Below are 23,819 nucleotides of genomic sequence, written 5' to 3' on the forward strand. Positions count from 1 at the left end.
ATTTGACTGGGAAGTGTGAGTAGGCTGTTGGTTTGGGTGGTAAGGAGGGTCTCCCAATATGACTGGGATGACTGACAGGAAAATCTTATCAGCAGGGTTTAGGGCCAGCCAGTAGCTGACAACATTTCAACCTAATTAGCTTCTAGGATGAGGGATGGAGATATGGTCAGAACAAATAGTCTTGGTCCTTTCCTTGTCCTGATGTTTGCCCACTGTCTTAAGTGCTTCCCTGTGGCCTGGCAACATCTGGAGACATTTCTGATGCTGGAGAATCCCTTGAAGTGGGACAGAACCACTGTCCTGGGATTGACTAGTTGTTGTGGTTGAACTGCTGGTGACCCCTGACCTGTATTGATACAGCAGTAGAACTGGTCACATAGTCATTAGCCTTTAGATCTAAATCACTTCCCTACTTTATGATTTGGATAATTGGATACCTTATGTAAGGGTTTAACTATGACTGCTGTAAGTACTGTACAAAGAAATAAATGGGAAAGTGATATTTTAGTATAGAATCTTGTACAATTAGAAAAATGTCAAGTTGAGGGCAAAACTGTGAAATAATTTTAAAATGATTTCTGAATTTTTGTGTACATCTCAGTTCTTAACTGGAAGAAAGTGTACACTTAAGGATAGGAGTTTTTTTTTAACTTCAGTAATGCATTGTAGCTCTTAGAGTGGTTACCAGTAGAAGCCTGCTTTCTAGATTCTGTTTTTATATACTTATTCAAATTTTGGTGCAGTGTGAATGAGTGAAATAATATTATGTCTTTAATTAGAATTCTGTTGTTATTTTTCAATTAATCTGTGTCAGTAGCTTTAGCATTTGTATTAAATCATTTTCTTCATGAAAGCTTTTAATGAGGAAACAAATTGATTGTATTTATATATTGGATTCTTGCCACTGTGATGTGTGTTCGGTTGTATCTTTCGAAGTATACTTTTGCCGGTCATTTTGTAGTTAGCCTTTGAAGCCAGGCTTTGGGGAGAAAAATTCTTCATTTGGATGAAGGTTTTAGTTTAACGAAGTTTACTTATTTTTATCTTTCTCTTCTTCCTTTTCTTCCCTTCCTTTGATTTCTTTTTTCCCCCTCTTACCTTTGTGTGAATAATTTAGAGGAAAAGGAGGGTACCTCTCCCTATCTTATTTGGGATAAAATCCACACTCCATAGCATTGCTTAGAGAGCCTTGCCTTCTGCCTGCCTCTCCAACCTTGTCTCCACCCCTCCCTGAAATGTACTCTGTGCTCTACTCATGCTGAACTCAGACAGCCCTTCTGCTTCTCACCTTTGCTCACTTATTTAGCAAGCCCTGTGCTACTGCCCCTTGAGGGCTCAGTGACATAGAGAGACAAGAAGCCTGCGGTGCGGTACACAGACGCTGCTGAGGGGAGTGCACATACGTGCTGGGGGAGCACCTAACACAGGAGACTGAGCTGGGCCTTGGAGGCCCATCAAGGGTTCACTAGGAGAGGAAGGGGCCTGAAGGGGAAAGTGTGCCAGCAGAGAGAGCTGCGACATGTAAGAGGAGGAGTGTGAGCAGAGCAGGGGAGGACCAGGCTGGGGTAAGCCACTGAAGGATTTCACGCAGGGGAATGTTAAGACTTGGCTTGCGTGTTGTTAGGTTGTTAGAATAATGACATAACAGTTGATATTTATTGAAGGCTGCCAGGTGCCAGGCCTAATGCTCAGTTCTTTGTGTGTATCATCTCAGTTAATCCTCCCAAGAACCATATGAGACAGGTATGGTTATTATTTATATTTTAAAGATGAGGAAACTGAGGCTGTAGATACAGTCTCACAGCTAGAAGATGAAGATGCTGGGACTCCAACCCAGACTTGCCTGCAGAGACTTTGCTCTTCACGGTCACTGCACTTCTTTCTCCATCAGCACTGGGGGGAATGGGCCAGAGAGGGCCAAGGTGGCAGGTAGACCACTTGGGACATGGTTGTATTGATCTGGATGAGGCATTTTGAGGACTTGAGTGAATTCAATGCCCGTAGAGAGGGAGAGGAGATAGATTAAAAATATATGAAGGGAGTAGAATCTCCGGGTCTTTGTGAATTATGGGATGTACATAGAATAGAGAAAGAGGTAAAGGATGATTCCTAAGTTTCAGTTGGGTAGATGGAGTTGTCAGCCATTGAAACAGGGAACATGAGATAGGAGAGGTTCGGGACTTTTGGGACAAAGAACAGTCCTGAGAGAGAAGAGTAGAATAATGGTATCTCCGGTTTTTGAATATTTTAATTGATTGTTAAAAGTATTTAATGTGTACAGACGTTATAGTCAAGTCTTTGGCCTTTGGTTTCTTCCCTGGCCAGCCCGAGCTCCATGGTGTGCCCCTCCAGTCTACTCTTACTCTCTTGTCCTTTCATCCTACAAGCCTAGAAAAATTCTAACCTTGGATCAATTCAACTGTCCACTTTTTCTGATCTTATACCTGGGCAGATAATCAGTGCTGGAGAAAAATTACACAATTGGACTGCAGCCACAGTAAATCTTAGTCTCCAACCTCAGCTCACCCCTTAATGATGCCTGGCAGTTATTTCACATGCCCCATATCAGCAACCTTTCCAATTTTCCTCAGTATTCTTCCCCCTCAAATCTTCAGCTGTCTTTACCTTATCATATCCCCTCTCACTCTTGCTTGACATCATAGCCTGTTTCACAAGATAAAACAAAAACTTTCAGGTTGGAACCCACTCAGAATCCTGACCTGCTCCCTCCTCAAACATGTCTGCTTTGGGCCTCTGCCACCTGCTCTGATGGGCCTGGCCCCTCTGCCTGGCCTCCCTCTGCATCCTGGGCCTGGCCTCTCTGTGACCCTTCTCCCCCCGCTCCCCCCCACCAGCCATCTTCCAATATCCAATCCCAGATCCACCCCCAGCAACTTTCATCTCTAGGCAGTAAGATGGGTTCTGGAATTAGCCAGACCTGGGTTCTTCTGGCCCCAATTTTTACCTTGTGTGTGTTTTGGGTCAGTCACACCACTTTTGCACAATTTTGCATAATTCCAGCCAAACTGGCCCACAGTTTAGGCTTTCTGTCCTCTTAGTTCCTCACAGAGTGTCTGGCAAATAGTGGAGATTTATTACTGTTTGAGAGTATTCATAACTTGAGATATAAAGGGTATGTTGACATGTTAATGTTCACAAATCCACACTGCCTGGAGGAGCCCTAGGAACTAGTCCAGCTTAAAAATTTTGTGTAACATTTGCTCTCAGGTGAATAAAGTGACCATGTTCATAACAAGAAAAATATCAAAGGAATTTTCAAATGAATATCATGTTTTTGAACCTGTTCCTGATTCTGCACAAGATAAACTGTGATAGCTCCACAATGTGGATTTTTAAACTCTTATGGTGCAATCAGATAACCTCTCCATGCTTCGTTTTTCTCATCTGTAAAGTGAGGGGCCGGGTTAAATGACCTTCGATGTCCTTCTGGCTGTAAAATTCAATGAGTATATGGTCCTCAGTCACAGAGTCATACAGTTATCAGTTATTCACCAATCAGATAACTAAGAGTCTCAGTGGTCTAAGGGTAGCTATTAACCTGAAGCAAACAAAAAATAAAACAAGTTAGGTTCTGGAATGAAATTGGGTCATTTGTAGAGACGTGGATGGACCAACAGATTGTCATACAGAGTGAAGTAAGTCAGAAAGAAAAACTAAGTATCATATAATAACGCATATATGTGGAATCTAGAAAAATGGTAGAGGTGATCTTATTTACAAAGCAGAAATAGAGACACAGACATAGAGAACAAATGTATGGATACCAAGGGGGAAAGGGGTGGGGTGGGAGGAATCCGGAGACTGGGATTGACACATATACATTATTGATACTATGTATAAAATAGACAACTGATGGGTACATACCGTATAGCACAGGGAACTCTACCTAATGCACTGTGGTAACCTACATGGGAGGGAAGTCCAAAAGGGAGGGGAGATCTGTGTGTGTGTGGCTGATTCATTTTGTTGTGCAGTGGAGGCTAACACAACATTGTAAAGCAACCATACTCCAATAAAAATTAATAAAACCAACAAACGAGAAAACAAATTAGTTCTAAGTATCAACGGTGACAAAAATGGCAGGGCAAGAGCTAAAGATAGTACAGATTAAAATATGATAATCAGCTAGATTTCTTTGTATGTGAGTTCTGCCTTGTTTTCTCTCAATACACAAGTTTGGAACCAAAAGACATCTCTGACTTTCCTCCTGACTCTTCATTCCCAACCTGCCTCCACGTCTGTTATCAAATCTCTTGTCCCTTCTTTTGCTCTCCAGCAGCTTCCTAAACTGCTTCCCTTCTTCGCTCTCTCCCATCCAGGCTACACATTTCTGCTGGATATGATCACCGTGGACATTATACCCTATCCTTAAAAACAAGCAAACCAACTCACCCCTCAGTTGCTCCCTTTTATTTGCACAAAGAGAAAGAAACGTCAACTCTGACCTGACATTTAGGGTCTTTTATTTTGCCACAACATAGCTGGCTAGCATTTTTCTGTAATAGTTCATTAAGTTATACTTGGTTGTCTATTACATGTAGGGTGTATGGGGATTGCATAATCATAACAACCACAATTTGCAGTGTTAACGCTAGAACACAGGGGAAGAAATATTAGAATGTAGGTTTCAGTGTCTCAGTGAAAGGGCATAATCATTTAGCTCCTAGATTTCTTACTTTTAATATCCAGAGTGGATGTTGGATTGACATAGCAGGGATTTCATGTAGTGATAGTGTTATAGAAGACTCTAGTGGTGAATAGGGTTTTATTGAATTAGTTTACTTTATATTATTTCTTTTTTATTGTCTGGGAATGGACTTCTAAAAAAATTTTGTTTTAGTCATGGGTAATACTGTCAAATCAGATAATGTTGCTTGTTTATTTTTTAATAAAAGTTTAATTGAGACCATTGTGTCTTGTAAGAGAACTTTGTGGAGCTGTCTTCTGGGGTTTCTAAAATTTGTGGATATAGACTCAAGATCACAGAAATATTAGCTCCCCCCAAAGAACCCAGGACTTTCTTATGACAGGTCCTTCTATTACTTGAGTTATGTGCTTATTGTCTGTTGTTACCATAGTATTTGTTATTTACTAACTTAGAACCTAGGACTTTCTTATGACAGGTCCTTCTATTACTTGAATTATGTGCTTATTGTCTGTTGTTACCATAGTATTTGTTATTTACTATCTTAGATTGACATCTCTTCATATGTAAGTATCTCATATTTTGGACTAGATTGTAAGCTTCCTGTAGGCAGACACTAGGTCTTGTACTTCTGATGAATTGAAGGAACAGGGACTACAGGCGGCACCACTCCCAGGGACCTTCCCATTCTTGCCCAACTGTTTCTAAGGCTGGTATCCCACCCCTGGGTCCCAGTCCTCTGATGCCTCCACCAGAGATTTCCACCAGATGGTGCTCTTTTCCCATTTCTGTTCTTGAGTGTCATGCCCTATTACCCTTTGCCCCTTGCCCATTCCTTCTGCAAGGTAAGAGATGGAACACTAGTAGGAGAAAGAGAATTAGAAATCAAGTGAATCTTCCCAAGTGAGAGAAGAGGTTATAGGAAATATCCAGTGTACAGACTATTAGTATTGTTCAGAAAAGTCATTTCCTTGGGCATAAATCAGTCTCTACCATGTGGCTCACTGCTCAAGGTCAATTACAAGGGTTTTCCTAGCCTTATTAACTTGCTGTTAAAGCCCAGGTGTCTATTTGAATTCTAAAATTCCATTTCTAATGCCAGGATAACACTTCAGTTTTAGTCTTTGCAGTCTGTTTGGAGACAGCCATTACCAGAGAACAGAGATGGTCAAGAGGGAAATAGAGGTCTCTGGACACTGAGTATTGCAGATAGCCTATCCATTTAGAAGACACCGCTGTTTTTGTACAAAAAACTGAAGTTCAAATGTGGATATCTGTAAGTCATCAAGAAGAGATTTGATTTTTTTTAGCAGGTGGTTTACCAAGACAGGGAATGTATGATAGGTTTTAAATTTCTGTAAGTCACAGGTAAAATAACACTTTTAATGCTTTAGTTGCAAAAAATTTTCATCTAGATGTTCTAGATTTATAACATTACAGATGTTGGCCTTTCTGCATAGCTAGGTTTATAATGCCATTATAATCCTATGCATCTAACCCAGAGGGTCTTATCATTTTGGAGGCAGAGAGTTAGTCACATTTTTGGAAATCTAATGAAGTTTATTGACTCTTTTTCAAGAGAAAAGAAAACACATATTACTTTTCACCCGTAATTTTAGGGAGTTCATGAATCTCCTCAAGCGCAAATAGTTGAGTCCATAGTTGACTCCAAATTAAAGACCTCTGAACTGATTACTCCCTGATACTAGGCTGTCTGACAAAACAATTATACCTTCTCTTAATACTAGATTTGTTTTCTATATTACAGCCAATAGAAATGCAGTTAATATGAAATTTAAGAGCTTGGGCTCTGGAACCAAGCAGTCCTGGATACAGATCTTGGTTCTGCCACTTAATAGCTACATGATCCTGGTCAATTTGTTTGACATTCCTGAGTCTTAGTTTCCTCATCTGTAAAATGGGGATAATAATAGTACTGACCTCATAGGATTATGATGAAGATTAAATAAAATAATACATGTAAAACGTATACTTAGCACAATACCTAGCATATCTTACTTGCTGAATACATTGTTTTACTATAATTTGGAAATGGAATTATCTTTCCTTCTTAGATATTTCCAGTAACATGAGGATAGTTACAGTTGTCTTACCTATTTCACCAGGATCTATCTAATTAGCTAACTGAGTGGGCAAAGCTCTGAGTATTTTAATCTCAATAACCATGTTTATTGATTAGCTCCATGGTCAAGAATTTGACACCCACCCTCAAACCCCAAACTAATGATTAAAAGTCAATAGCCTCGGGCTTCCCTGGTGGTGCAGTGGTTGAGAATCTGCCTGCTAATGCAGAGGACACGGGTTCGAGCCCTGGTCTGGGAAGATCCCACATGCCACGGAGCGACTAGGCCCGTGAGCCACAATTGCTGAGCCTGCGCGTCTGGAGCCTGTGCCCCGCAACAAGAGAGGCCGCGATAGTGAGAGGCCCACGCACCGCGATGAAGAGTGGCCCCGCTTGCCGCAACTAGAGAAAGCCCTTGCACAGAAACGAAGACCCAACACAGCCATAAGTAAAATAAATAAATAATTAAAATTAAAAAAAAAAAAGTCAATTCTGGCTGACTCTAGAGTTCATAAAAAAAAAATAAAATAAACAGAAGAACTAGCAATATAAAACATACTGTCTTAGCTTCCTCTGTTTGTTTGTAAAAAAACAAAAAACAAACAAACAAAAAAAAGTCAATAGCCTCGGGGCTTCCCTGGTAGCGCAGTGGTTGAGAGTCTGCCTGCTAATGCAGGGGACACGGGTTCGAGCCCTGGTCTGGGAAGATCCCACATGCCGCGGAGCAACTGGGTCCGTGAGCCACAATTACTGAGCCTGCGCGTCTGGAGCCTGTGCTCCGCAACAAGAGAGGCCGCGATAGTGAGAGGCCCGTGCACCGCGATGAAGAGTGGCCCCCACTTACCACAACTAGAGAAAGCCCTCGCACAGAAACGAAGACCCAACACACCCATAAATAAATAAATAAATAAATAAATTTAAAGTGGTGGAGGAGGAGATTAAACACATGTAACAACAACAAAAAAAAGTCAGTAGCCTCATTTTTAGGAGAAATCTTATATTCTGTGAATCTTGAGTGGCAAACTAGAACAGTAAGATTGCAATTTGAAAGATACTGAAGTATAATCTGAGATGGACCATATCTATTTCAGTCACCATTTCATCCATGGCACCAGAGCAAAGCATATAGAAGACATTCAATAAATATTTGTTGACTGAGTGACTGAATTCTGTTACAGTAATAAAATGTCTTTAGAGAAAGAATTCATTTTGCTGAGTGCTTTTAAGTTAGATTGTATTTTCAAAACTTTCCTCTTTTTAAAAAAATTTTTTTATTTTTTATTTTTTTGGCTGTGCCGCATGGCACATGGGATCTTAGTTCCCCGACCAGGGATGAACCCGCACCCCGCTGCAGTGGAAGCGCAGAGTCTTAACTACTGGACCGCCAGGGAAGTCCCAAAACTTAATTTCTTATTAGAGTGCCTGTTCTGCAACTAGTTCCTAGGATTAGAAACTCGTCTGCCTTGATTACTAGCTGTGAAACCATGGGCAAGTTATCTCACCTCTTGAGGCCTTGGTTTCCTCATTTATAAAATGGTCATAATAATAGGGTTAGAGTGTGGAGGAAGCGAGTTAATATAAGAGAAGTGCTTAAAACAGTGTCCAACAATATGTTTCAAAAATCTTAGCATTATTATTATCATACTATTACTACTGCTGCTACAGCTGCAGCTGTTCATCAAAACTCCCTCAATACTGTGGGTTCATTTTATATTTGCTGCACTTTTCCTTAAACTAAAGTTCAATTAAAACCTCTTTAATTAAAAAAAACACAAATAGCAAATTTTGTTTTGCATGTAACGTAACCCTAAATTTTCAAGACTTTATTCTGTGCCGTAGACTAAACGCTGTGAAATCTTATTCTTCCATTTTCATTTTTGGAGGCACAAGTTAAGATGGATTTATTTTGACTGAATGTGAAGATCATCATCATCAATATGGTTGCAGCATTTACTCTCTGCTCATTCTGTACTCATCTTTTTCAAGTTCCAAATATCATTTGCATGGACCTGGTGATGCTGAGTATGGATATTGCAGAGGAGTGATAGCTTCCCTTTCATATTGAAGCTGAAGCTTCAAAGAGAAGATTAAAGAAGTGTTTGTTCATCTATCTGCTCAGCCCTGATAGGAAATTCTTAGAGGCTTTTAGGATAAACACAACTCTGTGTGTGTTTGCATGCTTTTTCTTCTATATACTTCTATTGTGGTCTTTGTATTTTGGTTTAAAATTTCTAGTTTCAGACTTGTTGGAGTCTCTGGTTAAGGCATAATTGTTTTCAGAGTGAAGGATAAGAATTAGAAGATGTTGGCAGGATTTGACTAATGCCTCCTAAAGAGTGTAGAATTCTCTAGTGTGGAATCATCTTTCCAGAGAATGTGATGGAGGCCATCCATAGGATATATTTAACAAGACAAGATCAAGACCTCAAATGTGTCCAGCAGAGAATAATACATGGCACTCTCCAGTGAGGGGTGAGATTGCTCACCTTTTGGCCTTGCTTTTTAGAAGTATCCTCTGTGATCTGTGGGATAGAGGGATGTGTGTGTGTGTGTGTGTGTGTGTGTGTGTGTGTGTGTGTGCGCGCGCCCGCGCAAACAGACTTTCTTTAGGGTTGTTACATAATTAATAGTTAAAATAAGAAGAGAGGGAAAAGAGGTAGGTTATCAGGATAGTTTTATACCTCTTGAGGAAGAAGGGAACTAACATTCCATTTCATGTCATTCCACATCAAGTTCTACATATGATTTTTATTGACAGAAATATTTAATTACAGTGTCATCAAGAATAAAGCAGATTCTGCTATTTAACGTCAACTAGATAGACCTGCCACTTTATTGGATTAAATTTAATTTATCTGTTAAATTTAATTCTTTCTCCGTAATCAGCCTTCTTAAGATATAACTACTATTGGGAGAAGCAATACTTAGTATATGTGAACATATAACATCTTCTTAACTAACAAGAGAAACCAGGAAGCCAGGACACTTTACAGTAGGTAGAGAAGGGAACTGAAAATATGTGTGTGAGTTGGAGTGGGGATTATGGGGGGAGCAGATAAAAGAAGAGACAGAGATCATTAGTAACATTTTATCTATTTAACAATTTGCCATGAGTTGGCCCTTTAACTTCCAGGGCATGGCTAAGTTTTTTTTCTGGGTCAATAAATGAAAATAACATTTGTTAGCAAAGTTCTTTCTGTTGCCATCATTAACATTTTGGAAAGAGGAGTGCACACACACAATTTGCACACGCTAACACCCTGATTTCTATTTATATTGAATTAGAGTTTGGGTAATGATTGGAATCAGGGGCCAAGGCAATGCCTTGAAAGAAGATGGAAACATAGGAACAGAAGATGGAAAATTGCTCACCCCTTTGATAATTTGCTTGATTAGCTGTGTTTTACAGACAAGAGTTTTATGGAAAACTTTTCACAGTGGCCAGGTTCAGTGGGAAGCGGCACTGTCTGCTAGGTGGAGGTTAACCCATCATACTAATATAAACGTTATTTAAGTTACAGACAGTTTCAACTTACATATGCCCTTAAGTCAACATGAATGCCCTTTCCCCCAGATGTTGCACCTTTACATTTCCCACCCATGTTTTTCTTATCCCCTCTCCCCTTTTCCACTGAAGATGTCAAAGCTGTTCTGAACTTTCCCTGCCCTCTAACCCAAGCATCTTACATTCCTTTACCTGATTGCTAGCCCAGAACTGTTCTGAGAAAGAATAGGAACAAGAAGAGTCAATCGCAAGGTTTCTTCACCTTCTCTTCCTCAACTCTGCTTATTTCCCACAAATTCATCTCTGGATTACGGCAGCACACTCCCCGCATATCTCCTTCCTCTCCATTTTCTGAATTTTTATCTTATAAAGAAATAACCTAGGTGCTCACTGGGTTGGTGTTCCTCCCTAAAGTAGCCACACCTTATTTCAGTCATGTATGTACTGGAAGACACACCATTATCACCAACGTATGACCGTTTTCCTAATCTTTTATGGATTATGAATCTTTTGAAGAATTTGATAAAAGCTGTGGACTCTCTCCTTAGGAAAAAATGCTTTTATACACATATACACCCCTGGGAAGTCAAAATGAGGATAGAAAAATTTTCTTTCTATTTAGAGACATAGAGGTCACTATGTTCATAGCAAGAATTCATGTGTGGTGACTGTAAGCAAGATTGGAGTATGATGAGGAGTGAGTGGGAGGTGAGGAAATAAGGAGAAACTATGACAACACTTTTGAAAATTTCACGGTGATGTGAAGGGAAAGAGGACAGCAGATTGAGGGATATGAAGGGGGTGAGGGAAGGTTTGCTTTATTTTTCTGTGAGCATAAATGCTGATGGAAAGGGCCACACTGAGCAGAAGAGGTTGAATTTATACAAGAGAAAATCGATATAGAATAATGTAAGGTCCCTGTGAAGGCGGGAGGAAATGGAATCCAAAGTGCGATAGGCTTCTGTGGGTAGCCACTGTATATAGCATTGCTTCTGTCGGGGGAAAGCAATTTAGATTTCAAATAAGTGACTTAAAAACGATCCTTGATGCTACTGCCATTTCATTTGGTTTAAGACTTTAAGGGTTGTCGGTTTTGCCGATCATTTCCCAAAATAAAAGAGGAGATAGCATGACAGAGTGGACTGGAAGAACCCCAGTCTTGGCTCGGACACTAAAACATTAGATAACCTTGAATCAGTTGTCACGCTTCACCTGTAAAATTAAGAATTTAGGCTAGAAGGTATTTGGGGATGTGTTGGGGGGGTGTTTTAGTTGTCATAACAACTGTGGGTGCCACTTGTTTTTGGTGCCCAGGACCAGAGATGCTGATTGTCTTGTAATACACAGGACAGGTTGTCACAACGAGGAATTTTCCTGCTCAAAGCCTGCAGAGCTCCTTATGAGAAACCCTGGACCACGACTAGGTAACATTTTAGGACCTTTCCAGCTCTCAAGTCAAGCTTACATAAGGTGGTACAGCGAGTTAAATGTCCCTTTCAAGCCTTTAAGAATCTTTCAAATCTCAGGGACAGCCCTTTGGTTTTTCTTAGAGTAGGTAGTGGCTTTGCCTAGTTACTGACTATTTAGGAAGCTTTTTGGACTGGGTGCTATAGCTATCATATGCCAACCAAGATTGAGAAATACAAGTTTGGCTTATCTCCTTTCTTTTTCTTTTTATTTCAGGTACTTTTGGAATTTTCAGCCCCAAGGTGAGTCCTCTCTGACCGTTTATGGTTTCATACTAAAAATTTGTAGATGGTATTGTTTACTTCTGCATCTTCTAAATAAGCTTCTCCATAGAGTGGCATTAGCCATTTCTGAGGAAAGTTAGTGGAGTGTTTAATTAACCTTCATGCTGCTGGGCCCCCCTGCCCTGCTTTTTAGCAACAAGAGGCCCTGATGCTTCTGCCTGCTGAATGGATTAGTGCTAGATTATTTTATAGGACCAAAGCTTTAAAATGCTTTTATTCCTTGAGCTTAGTTAGATGCCAACAGGATCCACTGGCATTCAAATAAAATGGTGGCCGAGTCCATAATAAAAGCCTTGGGAGGGCCCCAACTCAGCTAATCCTTCATTTGCTCCAGAAATAAATTCCAGTATGTTACCTCCTCGATCACAGTGCTTTTCTACACAGGCCGCCTGTCTGGCAACAGAAAAATGTCAGAGATGGAGTAGTGTTGAAATTCCCACTAGAACAGTGTTATCACATTTTAATATGAGCCTCACTGCAGCCTCAGTGCTTCTAATTGCTTTCAAACCATTGTTTTCCTGCTTTTGCTGGATGAACCCAGCATCTGGCATGATTCTAAAAAGTACAACAGACAGCTGTGTGCAAAATTGAAAAAAAAAAGACAAGAATAGAGCACATTTTTAAAAGGTTCAAAATTGAAATTTTTTTCTGAATTCAGTTTGAGGGGTTGTCTTTAAAGTATATGCATTCTTTATTTTTAGTACACTGGTTGAGAATGTCAGAAACATCATTCTGAATATTAATTATCTCAACTTGTTATAAATGGGAGATTTTTATCTTCTCAGAAAATCACAGAGAGTTTTAGATTAAACTTGAAAATCTAAAATAGCTTTATGAACTATTTTGCTCTATAACATTTTTTAACCAATTGTAAACTTTTCCAACATTTTTTTTCTTTTTTTTAAATATATTTATTTTTGGCTGTGTTAGGTCTTTGTTGTGGTGTGTGGGCTTCTCATTGCGGTGGCTTCTCTTGTTGCGGAGCACAGGCTCTAGGCGTGCGGGCTTCAGTAGTTGTGGCACGCGGGCTCAGTAGTTGTGGCTCATAGGCTTGGCTGCTCCGCGGCATGTGGGATCTTCCCAGACCAGGGCTCGAACCCGTGTCCTCTGCATTGGCAGGTGGATTCTTAACCACTGCACCATCAGGGAAGTCCTCCAACATTTTTTATTCTCTTAACATTGTCAGTGTATCCAGTCTCAGTGAGCAGTAATACCTTAAAAAATTCAAACTGTGAGTAATGATACGAATTTTATTAAAATTTAAATTTTCATAGCTCATACTTTCAAATCTATATAAGGTTTTCTTTAAAAGCAAATTTTAAGGAATAAAAAAACTTTTAAAGCTTTTAAACTATTGTAAATTAAAGTCATAGCATTTATAATATTTTAAATAACGTGATATGGTGTTACTATATATCTCACTGTCCTAAAGCATTTATGGCTGAAAACATAGATTGAGAATGGAGAATTATATGTAATAATGTAGCAGTTTGCTTTGCAAAATGTGAAATATGCTATTCAAGGAATGGCCCTATAGTTCAGTGTTTAACAGATGTTAACCAAAATCCACAGGGGGCAGAACATGCATGTGAACTGGCAGAAATGATTGGAACTGTGAAGGTAGAATTACTTACCTAAAGGAGAAATGAAGAATTAGTGTCAGAGATGTGGTAGTAAAGTGTTGAGAAGAGAAAATAATTTTGGAGCTTAACACAAGGGACTGTGTGGTGCTAAAAAGACAAAGGACACATCTTACCAAATTCTTTTAATAGTGGTATTGTAGTCATCTTCCATCATAGGGCAACTTCTACACAGTCTTTCTCTCTTAGAAAGAGAGCAGAGGTAGAGCAGCCAAGGGGACAATTGAAAAGAGTTTATTTAGAGCAGAAAATTATATTTACTTCTTGACAATGATTGGATATCTGTAGCAAATTCTTTGCTCATTTGGAAGTAAATGTTAGGAAAGATCAGATAGTAAAACCCATATTTATGTGTCTTGCCCCCAGCTTTGCTCCTCCCCCTAAGACATTTTCTGGGGGTAGAAGAGGAAGGAGTATCTTTTACCTTGCCCTTCTGAACAGATCTTAGCAGATTGTTCGCTTTTGAAATGTAGGGTGGGTGGGAGCAGTAGCAGGTCTATATAAGGTATTATAGGACAATTTAGAATTATGAAAAGAATAGGAATATGTAAGAAGGAAAAGAGATGGCAAAAGGATTTTAAGAGCCCTGGAAGACTAGGTAGTATTGGGAAGGAAGTGAGAAAGGACAGAAATGGTGGCCCCATACTTTCCTAGCATTTTTATCTATGGCAGGATCCTTGTGCGGGAAGATGATGGGATGAATTTTATTAACTCTGTTCATTTGCCAAAATACACATTTGTGTTCTTCAGGATATTTGGACCAGAGTCTGGTGGTCCAAATCTCTTTATTAGCACACATTTAAACATCTGGTTATATAAGTGATGAGTTGACATAATGTGCTGCAAAGGTAACCTTTAAAGAAAGATGCTTGGGAGAGGGGACTGCCTAGACCTAGAGAAGGATTTCCAGCAAAATGTTTCTTATCCATCATTCCATTCAATCCCAGGTTTAATGTGATGGAGGAGTGATCATTGAATAGTATTAGGGAGAGTTTTGTCCCTGTTCTGGAGAAGAAACATGGCATGGTAGAAAGAACATGGACATAGAGGCCTGATAGACCTGGGCTCAGATCTCACCTGTACCATTTAGCTAAAGGTTATGTGAACTTAGTAAGTTGCTTCATTTCTATGAACCCTGGCTACCTTATCTATAAAATGAGGATGTGCCAGACACTGTGCTAAGTCCTTTACATGCATTATCTTATTTAACCCTTAGAACAGCCCATGAAATAGGTACTGTTAATATACCCATTTGATAGATGTGGGTACTGAGGCATAGAGTAGTTAAGAGAATTGCTCAAGACCATTCCCCTCAAGGATTCTAACTTGGTCAGTCTGACTTCATAGGATATACTCTTTTTAGAAAAAATAACAGCTTTATTGAGATATAATTCACATGCCAAAAAATTCACCCTTTATAAGTGTACATCAGTGGTTTTTAGTATGATCACTGAGTTGTGCAACCATCACCATTATCTAATTTCAGAACGTTTTCATCACCCCAATAAGAAACTCCATGCTCATTAATAGTTCCAGAGCCCAGTATCTTCATTGCTGTATTTTACTGTCTCATTGCAGGGTTGTCATGAGGACTAGTAGTAATATGTTTAAGCCCTAGCACGGTACCTGGACATGGTGTAGTTTCTGTTTATGGTTGTGTTATTGGTAATTCTTTCCCTCACATTTTCACCTAAATTGTCTTATTGGTCTACTGTCAACTTCCTGAATGAAGTTCATTTAAAAATAATGAAACAGGAAAAAAATATATAATCCAAATAATTTATTACTTTAATGTAGAAGGAACATAAATGAAAGAGTTCTTTTAATGGGCTCAAGTACAATTGTAAAACATGGGAAAGGCTTTTTATTTTTATTTTTTAATAAGATTGAGATTCCTTTGATAATTCAAGTCCTGCTTACTTTGAGAACTTTTTCTCTACTTAAATTCACTTAAAGTTACAAAGAAAATTCATTGGAATCTTTGCCATGGAACTTTTACCATTTCAGCAATCAGATATTCAAAACATGATATTCGTCGAATTTCTAAACAACAATATTAGTTTTACCTTTTTAGATATGATAACAATAGCACTTGATGGCATTGAGCATACTACAGTTTTAGTTAGAAAAAATTTCGATTGCAAGGCATAGTGTTTACAATTTAAAATTTATTGCTATAAAACATCTTCATGAGTATTAGAAAAATTGCCCACCATGGACCCAGAGTCTAAAACAAATGACACAATATTTAAATAAAAATTTAAGAAAGACCATGGGAATATTATACATATATATAACAAAATCGTATTTTTTTCTGTCCAATGGTCACTCACATTACATTTGTGATAATGGTAAATATGGGCCAGTGAAATTTCTTGCCAGCTTGAAGATTCTTTGAGTATCTGCATGGGTGGTGTAAAGGGTTTATGAGAAAAATATTTGGTATATTTCAATATGAAAACTTTCCACTGTGTGAATCTTAAGAATCTTATTTTGAAATGGCAAGCCTATATCCCATGTCAAAGTAAATTGATACCTAAAATTATAGCTTGGCAAAAGCAAATAGTGCAAAGTGAATAAAGAAAATGTTATTATAAAGCCACATTAACTATAAAGGAAAAGAGACTGAAAAGGCATATCAACTAATGTGTGAACCTTATTTGCATCCTGAGTCAAACAAACTATACAAAATGATATCTATGAGAGAATTAGAAATTTGAACACTGACTGGATATTTTATGTTAAGAATCTACTGCTAGTATTTTAGGTGTGACAATGGCATTATGTTTATGTCTGTATGCTGTGATATTTAAAGATAAAGTAATAGATGTCTGACGTATTTTTCAAAATAATATGGGAGAGGAAGAAATAAATGGGGTGGGGGTGTAGATGAAATGAAATGGATCATAAATTAACTCTTGTTGAAGCTGGATAATGTGTACATGGGGGTTTATTGCACTGTTTTTCCTACTTTTGTACATTTTTTAAATTCACCATAATGCAAAGATAAAAGAAAAATCTAGGTTGAGATAATTTTAAAATGTAACATTCTTTTGTTTCTATTATGAAACCTGGTACATTAATGCATAAGATACTTTATGTATCTTGGACACAAAATACATAGAATAGTGAGGGGTTTTTTTTTAAGTTTTTGTTTCAACACATTATGTGGAATCTAAAAAAATGATACCTGTTTGCAAGGCAGAAGTAGAGACACAGACGTAGACAAGAAACGTATGGACACCAAGGGGGGAAAGGGGGAGTGGGATGAATCGGGAGATTGGAATTGACATATATACACTAATACGTACAAAATAGATAACTAATGAGAACCTGCTGTATAGCATAGGGAACTCTACTTAATGCTCTGTGGTGACCTAAATAGGAAGGAAATCCGAAAAAAGGGGATATATGTATACATATAGCTGATTCACTTCGCTGGACAACAGAAACTAACACAACATTGTAAAGCAACTATACCCCAATTAAAAAAAAAAAAAAGTTTTTTTTTTTCAAGTTTAATGTTTTGTGAAGGAAAGAGCATGAACTTTGAAATCAGACCTGAATTCAAATCCCAGCTCTTCTACTAACAAGCTTTGTGAGCTATGACAAGTTACATAACCTTCTCATCTACAAAATCTTGCTAATAATATCTACTTTGCACTTATTGTGCGTTCTAATGAATTTTAATGAGATGATGAACTCATGAGGAGTGCTTGCCACTTGGTAGGCACTTACTGAAGTGGTAGCAAGTATTATGTTTATGTTTCAAAGTAGGACTATGCAAGTAAATCCATGTGTGGAACTTGGGTAATATATATTTCACATATCTTTCCATAAAATTCATCCATTCCAGCTTAATCCTGGTGTAGGGCCATTTAACTCACCATGTATATATTTGTGAGATTTTGCATTTAAAGGATGTGTGCAAACTTTTTATTAGTAGGCACTTCGGAGGTTAGATTTATGAGCTTATTGCTCTGTAATGTCTGAGACATGTTGAATCGAAGCATAGATGTCACCTTCTCGTCTCTTACTATCACATACTTGGAGCATGTAGTTATGACAACTACAAGAAGCAAGCCATTAAAGCAGCAAAGAAACACCATCTTAGCACTAAAAAAAGGATAGAAAGGTTTCCCTTTGAAGTTGAAGAGAAGTGTTTTTGAATTAATGGAGTGTACAGTGATTTTACTCTTTTATTTATGAAAATACTCTTTGCCTTCATGCCAAAAGGTTTTAGCACAGTCATAAGTAGGATTTACACAAAGAAACATAGCCAAAATTTATGACGTGTTTGCAAATGTAAGAAAAAGTCTGAATTTACAAAAGTTGTAATTTACTGTTAAGTATCTTTCTATCACTATTCCTGGAATGCTAATATTTTATAAACACAAGTGTTGGTTATGAACCTAGAATATCCTAACCTATACTACTTTTTAAAAAGAAATCTTCCAGAATGTTTTCCATGTCTTTTGGGGATTTAACAGGGGGAAGTGTACACAGGACGAATGCTCCTGCCTTTGGCTTTAGCCCAAACTTTTAGCATCAACAATCTTGACAGCTGCTTTTGTGACTTGACTTCCTTTGGACCTTTTTCCCCCTTTCTTTATTTGCTACATTTTATACAAATTAATCTGTAGAAGGTGGACATATACACACACATTGTTTTTGAAGTTAATTACTGACTTTGATACCTTTTCAAATATTTTACTTCCTATACATCTACTGGTTGGGTTTTTTTAAGAGTGGAATAATGCAATGATGCATTTTTAAATTAATGCACTGTTTGGCAACTACTGTCAAAGAGAGTTATTTTTTTTTAAATAAAAGGACTCACTTTTTTTCTTTTTAACATTAAAATTTTCTAAGATTTTTATGTCCTTTGTAAATGTCCTATCCTAGGATATAAGATCTTGAGACATAAGAAAAAGAACTGACTTTCATGCAGGTAAAAGAAGAAATCATTTGAATCAGATGCTGCTGCCTTCTGTATTCCCTACACAATATATTATACACAAGGATGTTCATTTGTAGCATTGTTTGGAATAGCAAAGACTCCAAACAGCCTAAATGTTCAGCAATAGGGGACTAGTTAAATAAAGTATGTTACATGCATTTAATGGAGTGCTGCATAGAGATTAAAGGAATATATATGTGTATCATGGAGATCTCTCCAAGGCATATTGTTAAATGAAGAGGGCAACTTGGACAGTGTACTGTGCGTGTACGTGTACGTGCACACATGCATGTATATGTGCTTGCTTTTTTTGTGTGTATAGGCTATTTTTGGAAGGATATACATGAATCTAACAGTGGTAGTCCTGTTGAGGGGTGTATCAGTGTGAGTACAGAGAGAATCTTCATTATTTGTATCTTTTGGTACTATTTGAATTTTCACCATGTGCATGAATTATTTTTTTTGGCTAAAAGTTAGTTAAAATAAAAGCGAGATAAATCTATTTGTGCTGATATGAAGCAACCTCCAAGATAAATAATTAGGAGGAAAAGCAGGATACAGAACAGGACAGGTGCTACCATTTGTTTAAAAAAAAGACATACTACCCTCACAGACACTTCTTACATTTAGATAGAAAATTCATAGAATACCCAAGAAACATAACAATGGTTGCTCCTGGAGAGAAGAACCAAGAGAAGGGAGGGAAGATGAGCTTTCATTACATGCCTTCTTACAATGTTTGAAATTTTTGCTCTGGGCATACTTAACTTTTTTATTTAATAAAGCTTACTGTAGTTAACAAGATAGTATTGTGTATTTGAAAGTTGCTAAGAGAGTAGATCTTAAAAGTTCTCATCATAAGAAAAAAATTGTAGCTATGTGAGGTGATGGATGTTGACTAAACTTACAGTCTTGGAGGGGGGAGTCTTTTCTGTTAATATATTTTCAATTCATTAAAGGATATGGAAAATCCAAAAAATTTTTCTCAATATATACGTATATTAAATCACTATGCTGTACATCTAAAACTAATAAAATACGTTAATTACATATCAATAAAACCGGGACGAAAAAGAAGCATACCAAAAAAACTTGATTTAACCCGGTAGCTTTTTTTCAGTATATTCATAATTTGGTAGTTTATACCCATTCATGCTTTTTCCTTCTTATTTATTTTTATATATGAATTTATAGGCAAGATCCTGATGATGATATAAAATAGCAGCATTCTCTGTTGTTTTGTGTTTGGGAACCAGTAGTATATAGGTGTGTTGAGTTAACTTACCACTTATAAGTGAATTTTAAAATAAATAATAAAATAGCATCATATAATACCCATGGTAATGATAAAGAATACCTTTTTTGCCCTTAGTCTTTCTTTTTTCCATATATGCTAATTAAAAGTTCATAGAACTTCTGACTCTTGTCATTATGTAGATGGCAAAGAAAATAAAGTAATTGATAAATTAATGACTGCTTTAAGTTTATTTGATTAGGCTGGAAACTTTTGTTGAGGAAAAAAACTTATAAACTATTTCTTTTAGATAGAATTATTCCTGGACCAATACAGAAAATCAGGTAAAGAGTACAGTTCCTGACATAGAATCTTGGCATAAGAATTAATTTACCTCAAGAGTTGTACCTCTAATGAATTTTCATGTTTTGGACACAAAGTATTGAGAGAAATGTCTAGTTAATTTGAATACAAAATTTTGGGGGTTTCTGCTTAAAACTCTTTGTGAATAAGCCCTTGGACTTGAAACCCAGTGAATTTGTTTGATATTTGGAGGCTAAAAAAGGTGATGGTTAAGCCCAATTCTATTATAAAGCATTTCACTGTGCTTCCCATCAACACATACTTCTCTTGGAAACTTGTTTAATCGTTATTGTTTACCGGGCTCTGTCCTACTAAAACAGTAAAGGAACTGTTAAGTTATGTACAAGGGGATTTATATGATGTGTAAAATAAAGATTCCAATCACTGCTAACTCTTGTGAGGCAAAGAGTGGAAGAACCAATCTTAACACACACTTGCCAGCTTAGAAAGTTCTTGATCATAGTTCATCTCTGAAAGGTATTTTCCTAAACTTACAAAGTGATACCACTTACTTTCCTTAAGATTAGTGCAGTTTCCTTGTTAGTGGTACCCCAATAAAGAAGGAAAAATAAATTTTAAATATAAGGAGATACTTTTCCATGTGAAACTTCTGTTCCAAAAGGGACCAACATTGAACAGAACTGTTGATGGTGAGAGGTTTTGGTTGATGTTGTCATTACACACGTGTTGTTTTCATACGTGAACAGGAATTCCTACTGGGGGGGGGGCACAGAGAGGCCAAATCTTGTCACCCTTTACCATTCCAGCTTTAGTAGTATTGGAGGTCTATATTACTCACAAAGAAAACCCACTTTTTCTTCAGTATGTTAAAAGCTGTTTCACATTTTCAGGCCTGCTATCTTACCCATAATCCACTCTTTATTATATGTTGTTTTACTTTTACTTCTTGGTCTTTTGTAAAAACTTTTCTTATATCTACCTGTAGCCTGTAGATCATGTCGTCCCATTCTTCTTTAGCAGAAGATATTGGAATCCAACTGGCCTTATAGTTTCTCTCAAGAAGAAGTAATGTAAACTGATTGGGATATGATAGATCCTAGTATGCATCAGAACAGGAAGTGGGTGCTAAGGTCTACTACAATTTGTTATTTGGGAGAAAGGAAAAGAGTGGAAGAGAAAGATAAACCAATAGTAATAAAATTGCTACATTCCTGGCTAATTACATATTTTTGAAGCATTTTCCTACTGTGAGACTTAAGCATGATGGTGCCAGAAAGGAAATGCATTCTACAACTAGGCCAGGTCAAAGCTATATTTGGGTGCAGAACATGTTGGCTCACTTTCTATGAAGCAGCATCAAAATACCCAGGAGCCAATAAAATCACACAGAAGGTGCTGGAAAAAAATTCAACATATTGATCTGACTAAACCCAAAGTGTTGTGTTAAATTTTGTTAGCATGAGATTCATGCTAAAAAGTGGTGTTTTTAAAAAATCACTGCAACAATGCTACTACAGTACATTTGAACCTATGAATTGGACCAGCTCCTTCTTCACCAAATCACTGACCACATTTGACTTTCTCTATTAGTTCCATGCCTAATGTGACTACAGTATTCCTACTACTTATAATAATTTATACTTTTGATTATAGTTCATTACCTTACTGAAATAAAAAAATACTAATTAATAGCACATGCCATAAATTCAAGTCATTGGCTGTCATTCAGTATGCTTTGCCTTTGAGTAATGATTGTCATTTATAAAGCATGCAGATTTGGAGACTGTACAGCTCAGTGGATTAGAACAAGAGCTTAGCAATCAGACAAGGTGGGGTCAAAGCCTGGCACTGCCACTTATGGGTCACTTGTATGACTTTGGGTAAGTTGTTTAATCTCTGTGTCTCAATTTCTTTATCAGAAACTTTGGGTTAATAATATATAATTAATAATATATCACAGGATTATTTTGAGGATTAAATGAGATAGTACATAAAGGGTCTTGACCTAAAGCCTATAACCAGTAAGAGCTTAGTAAGCTATTATATTTTTATTATTACTATAGCTGCTTTCTCCTGTTAAGTCAAAACATGTTGAAAATTCAGTTGAATAGCTTCATAGTAAGACTTAAACACTGAGAATACAGGGGAAAACAGAATGATGAACTAATAATTCCAGGTTAAGATTGCCTGGTTGCCATATAATAAATGCATTCATTTTACAGTGTATTTATCTACATACTACCAAATACCTAGGTTTACATGTTTTGAATTCTGTCAAAATCATATTACTATTGAAAATATTCTAACTCAGCAGGTTCCATTTTAGTAGCAGTTGAACAATAACAGTGGTAAATGGAATGTGTTACTGTAAAGCCGGAATGATGGCTGACAGGCTGTAATTTGCTTTATGAAGTGTGTGTTGTCACATATACAGTTATCTGGCTTATATTTGTTGCTGTCAGCCTTCCAGTTTGTTAATGTCCAGGAGTTATGCCTTTATGTGAAACTTAAGAAGGGTTAAAAATCTCAGCATTTTCCCGGGGAGGGGAGGGGAAGGAGCAGAGGGTTCACACAGTGGCTACCTTTTTTTTCCTTTTTTGAGGAACTAGGGTGATGCTAGACACTGCAGCCCACCCTACTGGTCAAAATGAAAAACTGCATCATAAATGATCTTTTTTTTTTTTTTTTTTTTTTTTTTTTAAGGAGGAAGAAAAAAATGAACTTTTCCATTGGCTCCCCTGGGCATTTTCCTGTCCAACTCACCACTGACAGATGTAGTTCATTTTGGAAATATTATTAAACTATGCTGCCCTTTTTGTTGTTGAATTCACAGGTGTTGTAGTGATTGTGCTCTAAGCATCCAATCAATTTGATTTCATTTCTTATCATTTAGACTGTGCTGTCTCTGCAAATGAGATCCCTAAAGGTTCTTAAGAAGTCTGTTACTCTTTGCGTGATTATACAATTAGTAAACAGTATCCTAAGCTAAAAAACTGAGTCATAAGCTCAACTTATTTCTTGTACATTCAAGATCTAGTTAGAGCAACTTTTTAGAATGATAAATGGAAACTTTCTTTACCTGGCCCATCATTTGTTCTGTAGACTTAATGACATTCAGTACTATTATACTCACTGCCAGGGCCTTGGGAAGAAAAAGAATATTTATACATTGAGTTATGGCTAGGTGTAGGAGACAAAAAAAAAATGGGCAAGAAGTCAGACTGTCTAGAACAGAGAAGAATTTGAGACCTTCACTATACATGGATTAATCACAAGAACTAACCACGCAAATCCAAATGGATATTTAGAAATCAGTGAAGCCTCTAACATGTTCTGTGGGAAACGCCATACATTTTCTAATGCATGAGTATGTGCAAAATGGTATCTAATTTATAAAGGAAGTGTTGACAGAACTTTAGCTTTGGTGTTACAAATATGCTCCATACTGTGTTTACATGTGAATAACATTTCACATATGTACTCAATATATTTCTTAGATTGGTGTTATATTCGATAACTTAGGTGAATGGTTATAATAAGGAATAATAAGCTGCAGTTTTACTAATCTTACCTTAGTTCAGCTTTGGAAACTGCACTACTAGGAAATTGGTCCATGAAAATCTGGCAATGTTAATGCTATCAAGCATGAAAACTAA

General features: G+C 37.3%; 1 protein-coding gene and 1 long non-coding RNA gene across 3 annotated transcripts in view; one reads left to right on the forward strand and one right to left on the reverse strand.

The window, feature by feature from the left end:
* SKAP1 (src kinase associated phosphoprotein 1) overlaps positions 1 to 23,819 on the forward strand; it is a 282,843-nt gene that overhangs the window by 59,755 nt on the left and 199,269 nt on the right. For both annotated transcript variants that reach the window (XM_082441766.1, XM_082441767.1), the window contains exon 3: positions 11,938 to 11,963. In XM_082441766.1, coding sequence (XP_082297892.1) covers positions 11,938 to 11,963 — 26 coding nt within the window. The remainder of the gene's footprint in view (positions 1 to 11,937; positions 11,964 to 23,819) is intronic.
* LOC309650460 lies at positions 4,271 to 7,444 on the reverse strand. The gene is made up of 2 exons (XR_014257583.1): positions 7,375 to 7,444; positions 4,271 to 6,929 (listed from the first exon to the last, which is right to left on the reverse strand). It is a non-coding gene; the product is annotated as an uncharacterized lncRNA (long non-coding RNA).

This window comes from Balaenoptera physalus (assembly GCF_965194825.1).
Source record: "Balaenoptera physalus genome assembly, chromosome: 20".
NCBI classification, from domain to species: Eukaryota; Metazoa; Chordata; class Mammalia; order Artiodactyla; family Balaenopteridae; genus Balaenoptera; species Balaenoptera physalus.